This window comes from Hydractinia symbiolongicarpus, chromosome 1, assembly GCF_029227915.1.
Source record: "Hydractinia symbiolongicarpus strain clone_291-10 chromosome 1, HSymV2.1, whole genome shotgun sequence".
In the NCBI taxonomy this organism is placed as follows: Eukaryota; Metazoa; Cnidaria; class Hydrozoa; order Anthoathecata; family Hydractiniidae; genus Hydractinia; species Hydractinia symbiolongicarpus.
The window spans coordinates 22,126,142-22,138,570 of record NC_079875.1 but is presented as its reverse complement, the minus strand read 5'-3'; the positions used below and the strand labels follow the sequence as shown (position 1 = coordinate 22,138,570).

The 12,429-nt window shown below is 34.8% G+C and overlaps 1 protein-coding gene across 1 annotated transcript; it reads left to right on the top strand.

The window, feature by feature from the left end:
* Window positions 1-8,861: 8,861 nt before the first annotated feature.
* LOC130646220 (uncharacterized) lies at window positions 8,862-10,698 on the top strand. The gene is made up of 2 exons (XM_057452390.1): window positions 8,862-9,389; window positions 9,671-10,698. Exon 2 carries the CDS (start codon window positions 9,681-9,683, stop codon window positions 10,605-10,607), a length of 927 nt encoding a protein of 308 aa, XP_057308373.1. The 5' UTR covers window positions 8,862-9,389; window positions 9,671-9,680; the 3' UTR covers window positions 10,608-10,698.
* The last annotated feature ends 1,731 nt before the right edge of the window (window positions 10,699-12,429 follow it).

Sequence of the window (12,429 nt, the reverse complement as noted above, 5' to 3'; positions counted from 1 at the left end):
CCCTGACGAGGGGTGTAAATCCACAATTTTTTTGATTTTTGCCACAATCTTAGTTCTGAAAGCTCCTAAGTTGGTTTCCTAACTAATTATGGATTTGTTAAAAAGTGTCTAATTAATTTTGTATTGAAGTCTTGCATAAAAGCTACTTTAAATCTTGGAGGAACCTACAATTCGTGGACTAAAATATTGAGACTACGGCAGTCTTTTATTCATTATCCAAATATGGACAAAACAGTGAAACAGTCAGTGCTCTGCAGCCGGAAGGCTGCAAAGTCGCTACTTTTGCACACAAGTAGGCCAGGCAGAGAGCGTTGAAAAGTTGCTAGTTACAGCACGCCCGCACACCGGAATAATTCACGTCGAAATTCGTGATTAATGGCCTTGCTGACGTCAGCAACAATTAGCACATTTAAAGAATTTCGTATTCACCAAATAACCTAAGTCCTAAGTCCACTCTGAACATTGACAAGTGAACTTTCACAAGTTCAAGATGTGTTAATCTAATACAACCTCGTTCCCAGGGCAATTTTTCGCTTTTTTGATATCCGAGACGGCGCGAAGAAATGATCAAAGAAAAAGAAATCATTTCTTCTCGCCGTCCGAGATTGTCAGAAAGAGAAAAATGGGCCTGGGGACGAGGTTGAATCTAATATAGAATGAGCCTACGCAATTACCTGTGGTGGCGAACTTCGAAATTCATTGTCTTGTCCCAACATATTGTGACCACGATTGCAGGTTTAAATATACCATACATGTTTTGTTTTGTTTCGGAGAGTCTACTTCTTGGTAAGGAGCGGTAATGGTGGTGCGGCTATATAAGCTAGCCTTGGATCTCTCGGCATGAAACTTGCTGCCTTCAATTGATTCGAATCTTACCTAAAATGCCGCACGCATGTCTTTTATAAATGACACATTGGATATGGGGATGCTAGTAATAACTGGAAGCCCTATAAGATGTCCAAAACATGAGAGTAGTTGACATGAAATGTAGTAGTCATTGTGATAAGATAGATAAAATTTGACCCTAAAAATATAATTAATTTTACGATGGCGTCATCATATAATTTTTTCCGCAACTTGTTTGAGGACTAAGATGTAAGTAGGTGACAAATAAAGCGTTTTATTTTTTACATTAAATCAAATAAAAGATAAAAAAAGAAGCCCGATGGATTAAAGATTTTCGCCATGAGCATAGATAATAAGTATATAGTGAGAGACTATCCTCAGAGAACAAAAACGCCATGCAGGTTATCTGCAACCAAAGCTTATCAAGTTTTAAAAAGAAAACCAGCGTAAATATCTTTCGTTCTGAGGACGAAATTAATTTGAAGAAGCCCTTCCAGAAGATTTCGTAAACATTATGTTAGTCAATTTTCCTTAAAAAACTCTAAAAAACTTTCGACAATTCGAATTTCTCTAATTCGAAACTTTCTATAATTCGAACAGTTTATCAGTCCCTTCAGCACAATTCTTTCCCTAATTCGAATTTTAGGGTGTTAACAGGGCCTTGACAAATTTGAATGTTTTTCTAATAATTTCTAAATTTTTTTTCCAACTTTATTTTTCAAAACGTTGGTCTTTCTACATTTTTTCACTTCTTGAAGGGCTAACAGCAAAGAACTTGGCGATGCAACTCGTATTGTCGAAAGAGATCGTCTCTCCAATGTAAAGTAATCAAATATTTACAGTTTACATACAGTTTTTCAAATAGAGTTACACTTTTTTATGTAAACTATGAAAAAAAAGATTGAATGAAGTTTGAATGAAAAGCCCTTGCAGGCTAAAAGATTTCAGATTCTTGTTCGTCTTGTGTAATTTTGTTCCCTATACCTTTCAAGTTCGCCAGTAACCTGTTACAGAACTTCTACAATGTTGTTCCATCGTTTGAAATAAATAGGTATTATCCCGTGGTATTATCTTGAACTTGCAAAAAATTTAATGCAGTATGTGAGATACAGGCTAGAACAAACCAACGTGTTACTGTTAGCGGGCAGAGCAAGGGTCATAAGTTTAGTTGCCCAAAGCGGTAAAAAAAACGCCAGTCGATCAGACTTCAGAATCAGATGCTCGTAAAAAAGTAACCTGTGAAAACTAATACTTTAAAACAATACTGCACTACACTTAACATTCATAAGAAAAAAACGAAAACGTTTTGGCATATCAATTTATTAAATATTATTGCTTGTTCTAGCGATTTTTTGGAAATGTTTTATTATACCTGCAACATGACTAAAAATGTTATTTAAGATATCTAAGATTCGATCATAAAGTTGGATCCTACAAGTTTAAAAACAAAAAAAGAAATAGAAGTAGGCGAATGAAACAAAAAGATTATGACTACGTTCATCGGTTTAAAATTAACAAAAGAGACTAAATCCAAAATGCAATTCATTGGTATTATTATTTACACTAGCCGGGGACCCAGAGTCGAAACGCCGGGTTATACCACAAGTAACTGTGTTACCCAGCGTTGAACGCCTGTAGAAGTGATTAATGTGAACTATGCCACACATTTAGGTGGAGCGCTTTATAGTGTAGTATGTCATAAATCGAGTAAGGCGCAAAACATTATGGTGTTTCCGGTGTAATATAATTTTAAAAAAGTAGGCGCACAACATTATGGTGTTTCCGGTGTAATATATTTTTCAAAAAAAAACAGTCTGCCAAACTTATTATTTTTCAGAGAACGCTAAAAGTTCAAAAATAAATATTACTCCGGGCTGAGTGATTAGTACAGGCAAACAATGTCACATAGGTCCTTTTTTGAAAAAAACTTTAGTGTAATTTCGGTTAAACAAAAACACAGGAAACAGCCATCATTAACATTTGACTGAGCGCTTAGTACAGGTAAACTGTGTCGGCAATGCGTTAAGGCGTAATACCCTTTTTAAAAAAACTTTGATGTAACTTCGGTTTACGTAATAACACAGGATACACACTGTTAACACTTGGCTAAGCGCTTACTAGATACAGGTAAACCATGTTGCATATCCATATGGGCGTCAAACCCCTCGAAAAAACTTATCACAGCTTCAATTTAAACAAAACAACAGGAAACAATCTGTCACTAACAACGGGCTGTGCACTTAGTACAAGGTAAACGGTATTGCGCAATCCTCATCCAAAAAAAATTTATTGCAACTACGGTGTAAATTAAAAAACAGGCAACAGCCTGTCGTTACGCCCTCTAGCTAAAAAAAATCCTCCAGCAATTTTATTTTGTTGAGTAAGTTTTTATAATAGTAATAAAAGGTGTTGCTACCTAAACTGCATTTTTAGTATAAGAAATATTGATTAAGAATTTTGTTGTAGCTAGCAAGCCATTTGGCTACTTTTACTTCTTCACCAAGGTAGCTAAAGATATACCAAACTTTAAAAGAATAAATAAGGCTAGGTACAGCTTAAGCAGGATGCTGCTTTGAAATCTGCGTTTGTAGCTAGCTAAAATCTTAAAATTGATTTGTTTAAGATTTACACATGTCTAGAAAACCTGATGATATTTTCATCTTAATATGTGAAAACATAGACACAATAAAAAGAATATCCTAAACGTTCATAGAACTGAAATTTAGGCAGTTAAATAATTATACTAACCTAACCCAACCAAATATTTCTCTTCGCTTTAAAAAACTTCGCTTTGCTTGAACTCGGTCCCTCGAAAGGAAATACTCGTACCTTAACCACTAGATATATCTGAACAAACACATGGGTTGAGGTGTGTATGTATCATATCGCATGTATGTACATTTCATCTTCATTATTCTGATATTTCCATATTCTTATTGTTTTTGTTATTATTGTGTTTTATTTTGCTGTCCATGACTGGTGAGATCATTTGATTCACCTAGTCATGCTGATGAAGCCTGATATTGGCAGAAACAGCAAGAGTTTATAAATATTGAAATATATTCACAATTGTCTCACTTTATTGTAGTTAATCCCTGTTAATTTTAGTGCTTTTATCTATCTAAAATAAGACGTGTAAGACGGAGAGTTAATTCTTATAAAAAATGTTCTTAGGAGATTTTCTTATAGCTTAGCGTTTCTTTTCGTCAATTTTATTAATAACTAGATAAATCGGAAGTCAATTTTCGGCGATTTTTGTACCTGCAAAGCTTAAATTTGCGAAAGTTTCTCAGGCTTCGCCCCAGACCCCACCTGGGGGGCTTACAGCGCCCCCCAGGACCCCCAGCTGCTAAACTCAAGACTTAGTCCAAATATTGCTGCTTCGCAGCAATATTTTAACTAAGTCTTAAAAAGTCTGGATCCGCCCCTTTTTGTGGAGGAAAATATCGGTCAAATATTTAATCGGACAATATGCAAAATTTAATCGTGTTTTCGAAAACTAAAAGGAGTTATTTCGACTCCTACATCAAAAAAATAAACATTTTCTAATGAATTTAAAAAAGTCTATTTTCACTTCAATCATTTATGTTTGAGCAGACAGAATAATTTTTTTTGATTCTAGTTTCATTGTAGATCCTGGTGATATAAATTTTTGTTGAGTCAGCAGCATATTCTCCAACCTACTCCCCAGGGCATCTTGTATCTTTTCTGGCCCGGGACGGCGATACGAACATGGCCCTGGAGGAGGCCTCGTCACGTGACCCTCCAATACACAGTTTTTCTGTGTGTAATATTTAATGAGATTTGTCTCAATGTACCAAAGTTTTATATATAACCTTGCAGAGCTAAGCGAGCTCGGCGTTTTACGTCACAGATACGTGCGGCAAGTTTGTTTTGATTCCTCTCATACGCAACACACAAACTGCCCGCGTATTGCGTGATTGTTTTCTGAAAGTAAAAATATACAATCATGTTATTTAGGCTGCTGTTTACTTGAAGAAATTCAAACAATTGAATTATGTGTATTTTACTGAATTGGTGGGCTAGCAAGCACTGGGTTGCAAAACTTGTAGCTAGGGGAAACTTGGAAATTGGTAAATGACTTACCCACCTGACCATATAGCACTTCGTTGGTTCTTTAAGGTGCAAATATGGCTACATAATTTCAAATGGTTTTTAAAACTCCTTACAGCTTTTTTGTTTTGTTTAAAACATAAATAATCCAAACTTTTTATCAAAAGCATTATGCTGGTTTGAAAATTGAAATCGCCAAGTCCACATGTGATCTGTTTTGTCGATTCTATGTATCACTGCCTTAGGGGCTGTTCATACAGGAAATATTTCCTTGGTGAACGGGGAAATATTTCAGCATGATATAATTTTTACTTTCTGTTCATATGGCACGGGCGAGAAAACTTTCCTCGGGTAAAAAAATACCATGTGATAAGTTTCTATTGTTTATTGTGATAAGAATCTATTGTTTATTTTTGAAAATTATACCGAATCAACATAAATTTATCTCACCTACCGAGGAAATTTCTGTTCATATGGTAAAATGCATTGCCCGCTTACCGAGATCTTGATCACGCGCACCCAAGATCTCGGAAAGCGGTTTAATGTTTTTTCTCATATGAACGCAACTAATTTTTGTTATGAATTTGTTAACAACCTGAGATCTCGACTTGATATCATGCTGAAACATTTACCCGGTTCCCAAGGAAATATTTCCCACATGAGCAGCCCCTAATAGAAGAATTGGTATACGACTTTACCAACAACGAAGTATTGCTACCTTAAAAGAAAAAAATGGTTGAGCAATAGTTTTGGACCAAAATTAGTTCCATAAAGTCACACTTTTTAGAGCTCATCAAAATTTTGCCGCTGTTCAAAAAACGATTTTTAATTGATACATACTTATTATTGTTATCATTCTGCTTGGAAAATATTTAAAATGCCTAACTAGCTAACCGTGAAGATTAATTCAGTATTCTCATAAGAGCATCCAATAACAAAAAGATATCAGCAAAAAGATATTCTTTGCAACTAAATTTTTCGTTTACTGGCATAATTTTAGGTTGAATCTCATCTGACCTATTTCTGAGGTTGGAATAGCTTTTAAAATTTTCTGAATCTGTATCTTGGTCAAAATTGATATGCTGTCAAAAACGGCTTATCAGCGTCTCTGAAAAGGGCTAAATTTCTGAAACTCAGAAAGTATGATGATAATAGAACTATTTTTTGGCTGAATTTCATCAAACCAATCTAAAACCATGTCATACCAAATCTCAAGTCAATATTTTAATTTTTACTGCCATTATGGAACTCTATATATACTATATACTCGGTTTAGACTTTTTTTGTTATTTTTTTATGTTCACTGCTTTGTAATTAGTATTAAAACTCTTGAGATAATTAACACAGTGGTGAGCTGTTTAATATCTACCACTGTCTTTAGTACATCCTGGATTTAACCATATGCCAGATTGAGCGCTCAATCAAAGTGTGTGCATATTTTACATGGCTAGCCTCACAAATATCGAGGGATATACCCTGACTATTATCCTAGAGTTTTTAATGCTCATTGTGAGCTACGCAGACCCAATTAGTAGGGCCCACGCTCTACTAGACAACTCTTGGCAACATCCACCGGCCCACACAGTGTGCCATCTCCCCAATTTTCCTTACATGACTTGGGTTAACGCGGGGCTATGGTAACATTCACTCGCCCATGTTGAATCGCCGTCAAGAGGAATCGAACCCGGTTTCCCGCACAGAGTACGAAAGCTATAACCACTAAACTACGGCGCCACATAATCTACGGCGCCACATTTTTCGACGCTTAACCCACTGGCTTTTTATATCTTTTATGGTAACCTAAGCATATAAAGTAATAAAACATGCCCACTAATAACAACCTGATGTAATTTAAAACGTAATGATACATATTTTGTAAAAAAAAACATTTTCAATATATTTGTGCAAAATTATTTTGTCTACTAGTCGATAAAGACCCGTGGAAAAATCCACTTAGGCAATAGAACATTGAAAAAGTTGGTTGTTAAGACGTTTTGCTGACGTCAGCATTGAAAATCAAAAAAAAATTGGCGAAATTTAGTTTATTCGTTGCCTGTAACGTGTAGAGGTTGAAACGTTGATCAAAATAATATATAGGATCATATCTTTTCTATGAACGACTAAGGACATATAAGGGTTTAAAAATTTTGCTGATATCAGCAATGGCCTGTTAAAAGGCGAAAAAAAATTTTTAGAAATTTATATCCTTGTTACCGTCATCGTATAGACCTTGAAACGATGATCAAGAAAATGTATAGGATCATGTACTTTTGACAAACGGTTGCAGAGATATTGGGGTTTAAATGTTTTTTGATGACGTCATCAATCCTTCCACTCCGAAACGGATTTGGGGACCCATATTTAGGAAAATTACCCAAATTGGTCCTAGGTGATCCCTAGTTACCCACGCTGTGAAAAATCATTGACGTGACCACCTCGTTTCCAAGTTATTTGGCATCAAAGTTTTAAGTGCACTGTAACGGCTTCATTAATTTAATATAGGATATTGACGTTAAAGTAGTGTAATTGACGTCGCGCCGTAACGTCAGAAATTTTAACATATTAGACATGCATTTTTCGGTTACTTGAAAGAAAATTTCAGTAAGATCAAAGGTAAATGAACATATCCACTTTGCCTGTTACAGAGACACAGAACTGGCGTATTATTATATAGACTAGTCGATAAGGCACGTGGAGAAATCCACTTAGGCAGAAGGATGATGGAAAAAATAGGTTGTTTTAGATTTTTGCTGACGTCAGCAGTGCATATACAAAAAAAATTTGCCGAAATTTAGTTTCTTTCCTGTAATATGCAGAGATTATAACGCTGATGAAAAAAATATATATTATCATGTGCTATTGACGAACGGTTAAAAAGATATAAAGGCTTAAAAATTTTGCTGACGTCAGCAAAGACTTGTCAAAACCTTAAAAATTATTTTTATGAATTTGTATACCTGTTGCCTTCATCGTATAAATCTTGAAACGCTGATCAAGAAAATGTATAGGATCATGTACTTTTGATGGGCAGCATTAGGTCTCTCAGCTAGTAATTTTATGTAACGTCATTCTTTGCATAAAGCTGCAAATTAAACTTGGCCACTTGGAAACAAGTTGAGATTCTTTTTTTTTTTTTTGTTCTTATCTTGATAGTTTGCTAGGTATAGTGTGCTAGCTAGCTACTTTTCTAGTTTTATTAAACTTTCCCAGCTATTGAAATATTTCCATGTAAGCAGTATTACTTTATGATGTCTTATTTTATACTCTCATTACTTAGTAATACTTTTTATTAAATTTTTCACTTTGAAAAATACATGATACTGATACAGCTCCTTCGCCATTCTAATACGAACAGCTTCCTCCTGTTCGTCACAGACTCGCCGCCTCGCCAAAATGTTGATGCCGAGGTTGCATATTCTCATATTACTGCAACAAATACTTCCGTATAACGAAGAAAATTACATATTAAAATGTGTTTTTATAATAGTTCATATTCAAATAAAAAATAAAAAAAATATCAGGGTATCGGGTCTCGGGTATTGGTATTAGGTTATTAAGTCTCGGGTCTTGGGCATCGGGTATTGGTCTCAGGGTCTCGGGCATCGGGTCTCGGGTATCACATAGGGTATCGGGTCTTACTTTTCCCATATGCCATATCGAATATCTGCTCGAGATATTCGATAGTCTCTCCGGCACTTATATTTCCTTTACATATATAGGTCCTTTAAAAATTACATGTAAGTCAATCAGATGGAGAGTTAAAACTAATGAAAAATAAAAAAAGTTATCAAACAAAGGATGTATTATATCGCACTCCATCTTTTATTGTTCTCGATAGTTGTACACAAAGGATAAGCAATCAGATGGAGAGCTGAAAATAACTGAAGCACGAACGTTTTAAAACAACAAGAAACAAGAACAACAAAAAAGATAAAAACAAAAACAAAACAAGCTTTAGATAATGATTCCTTTCCAATGGTGAATGATAAAGCAGATATTCAGCGCAGTAAAACCGGATGTCGTAATTATTAAGTCTTGCTTTGTTAATATTAGGCTCCGCTGCGCGCCTTCGAATATCACAAGCTCGACTGAATACGGATATTCGATTTTACCTTGCTGAATATATGCTTATTATAGGGTTAAAAAAAAGATAAGAAATATCTCGAGGAATTATTTAGTCAAAAAATTTAACAGGTATAGCATATAAAAACAATATAAAAGAATAATAAATATTCTAAAATTAGCACCATAAACATCTCGGGGTTTTTCACTATTATGGTTTCACTTCGCTGGCTTGTTTGTAAACAAACTTTAAAACAAGAATGGGTGTTATATTCATATTCAGCATGATGAACAGCCATGCATGAAGAGTTTTAACTGTTTCTACAGTATTTCATGTTCTTTTTCGCTGTTTCTCGCAGAGGTGAGAAAAAAGAAACGAAAATAAACAACAAATAAAGTAAACAACGGTAAGTTTTCAATATTAATCAAGCTAAGTAACAACAAGTTTTAAACAATAAACTTAGTAAATGTAGCAATCACTTTAGGGAAAATTTGATGACATAAAATTAGACTAGGCAGATTCTTATACATCCTTATACAATATTAATTTTGTAGAATGATAAGCTGCTGTAAAATCGAATGTCTTCATGTTTCCATACGTCACCAATAGTTGCAATCCTTTATTTGAAATTATCTGTTGGAAAAATTATACATTTTTTTTATTCTTATATTGAATTCCACTTCTTAGGTTGTTTTCCATGATGCGAATACTTCACGTAATCGCTCTTCTTGTTCCACTTGTCACGTGCAAACATCATGCTGTGAAATCAAACGTGACCGAGGCTGCTGAGGAGGCAGACAACGAGGATAAAGTATACGTAGGTGGACATCAACTAGGTAATGAGCAGGTAGAAGCTCCTGTGGAACATGAAGAAGAAAACGACGCCCCTGTCGATGATCTCCATGTTGACCAATCAGATAACGAAGAGGAGGGTGATGAACCAATCAGCCAAGCGCAACATCAAAATCAAACTGGAGATGAGGAAACTGGCGATGAAATCGTAAACTTAGATCATGAAGGCGATGCATTGGCAACTAAAGTGCAACAAGATCATGTTGATATACCAGATGGCGAGGTGTCGAAAGATGTCGAAATAAAGAATGCCGATGCTGAAACAGCAAACGTAGAGAACAGCGAACCATCAGAAATTAATGTGGGCAACGTTGACGGTACAGAAGCTAGTGAAAGTGCACATGATGGTTCTAGTGTTGAGGATAGCGTTGATTCTTTTAACGACGTTAGATCACCAATATCGGCGTACAGATCAAATAAAAGTCAAAACGCATCAGAAGCTAAGACACCTGAAGTCATTAGCAATACAACAAATTCAGGCATTGTTGATTCTAAAAAGACGAATCAAACCATCACACCTGCGAAAGATGTCCCTGTCACCAACCTCACAGCAGTGGATGCAAAATCTGAGACACCTGTCGTGCATGAAGACCCTGAAGAGCGTCCTCTGTCGACTGAAAGCAAACTTTCATCGCTGAATCCAAATCCAACTCCATCTAACACTGGCAATAGCACTGACGTTTCTAAAGAAAACACTAAACACACCAACAGACAATACATTCGGAAAAAGTTATCTGCCTCGAGGAAAAGACACCAATTACAGACTTCCTAAAACATCTTTGGTACAGTGGTCACTAAAACAGTGATGGAGAAGTATTTTAGATTTGTAAATAGTTCTGTATTTTAAAAAACAATTTTCAACATTTCTGTGTTTTCAAAAATTTTAGTTAAGAAATGTAAAAACAAAGATGCGGAAACCCTTCTTACTCTCATGTAAGCTTAATTTCAAAATTACGCTTGTTCCTTCTTCAAATTATCTGAAACTGATAGCCAGTCGGAACAAAGGTGAAACTACTCGCCTAAATTTTCATCTGATAAGCCTCTACCCACCAAATTCACTCACTTTTATCTGGCAATATGTTTCTTATCAATTATCCGCACGAATGAAGGAAAAAATCGAGGAAATTGAAACTTTTTTTCCGTTAAGCGTTTGTTTTAAGTTCGCTGTAGATGATGTTATGTTTTGGTTGAAGAATTTAACGTAAATATTCCGGCCGCCTTAAAATTACGCGAACGGAAAATAGGCTTCAAGTTGATCAACGGCGTTCCGCGAAAAAAATGCGAAAATTTATCCACGCGAGAACATTACAACACTTTGTAAAACTTTTAGTAATAATATCTACATAATAATACGCTAAGTGTATCTGTCTCTCTGTCTGTCTGTGACAGGCGAAGTGGATTATATTTTTTACAATTTTCTTCAAAAGCGTCTATAATGTGTCCCCTATAAAAATGTTCTGTATTTTGTAAACGTTTTGTTGACGATTTTGATTGACTAAAACAAATCATGTGATAAAATAGAGTGATTTCGGGAAATTTATTGCATGTAAATTTAAATTTACCGTAATGGGAGTTTTGTTATAAATTGTTATACGAGTAAAGTTAAAGTTGTCAATTTCGTTCAAAAGTTTTAATTGTTTGGGTCTTTAAAATGAAACAAATCATTTTGTGATAGAAAGCATAGGAAATGTTTTAAATGCTTTTCAGTGGATTCCTCAACGGGATTTCGTTTAAAACGTTTTTTTTTCAGCATTCTTAAAGAAATTATCAACCAACCTTACTGTGATAAGAAGCACACTAAATTCAGTGGATTCTTCCACGGTTTTAATAATTAGTAGTCTAATAATTTAGTATCCAATTTCTATTATTTTGTTAAAATCGCAAAACTAAACGTGAAAATTTATTTCCGCGAAGTTCACGAAACTTTCCAATCCGAGAAAATTTATTCCGGCGAAATTTTTTAAAATATTTAGTCGCAAAAGTTAATTTCCCAAAATCAAATCAAAAGTGATTTTGATACCTGACAGCTGCCGAGACATCGCTATGATCTGAACCAATGATATAATAAAAATGTCCAAGACAAGTTTTCTTGGACAAATTCTGAACAAATTTTTATTGCACCTTAAAAATATAGTTAAAAGCATAGAGATATCTTTTATTATATCTCTATGTCAAAAGTCACAGTACAATAATATAAGGATAATATTTATACATTCGATTCCAAAGTTTGACTATGCGGTTTTTTATTCTTTCTGTCGTTATTCCGAAAACTGGACTAAACGCTGTCTGAAAGCGTTTCAAGTTCTCTTTTAAACTGGCTATGTACCTTGGCATATATGAAGACATTGCGAACGCTGTTAGAATTTATTTTCAAGTATTTTCAAATAACCATTAATCGTCTTTGCTAAATCATACGGCATACCGTTTTCCCCATCTAACCATGTAAATTGAAATACGCAATAAAATATATCCTTTGGAACACTAAAATGATGAATATCGCGGCCATGCATAGCAAAAGCGCAATTGTTTTTTAGGTTTGACAGTTTGCTGGCCAACTAGGGCTTGATTGGGTTCTTTATCGTAAAGTATTAGGT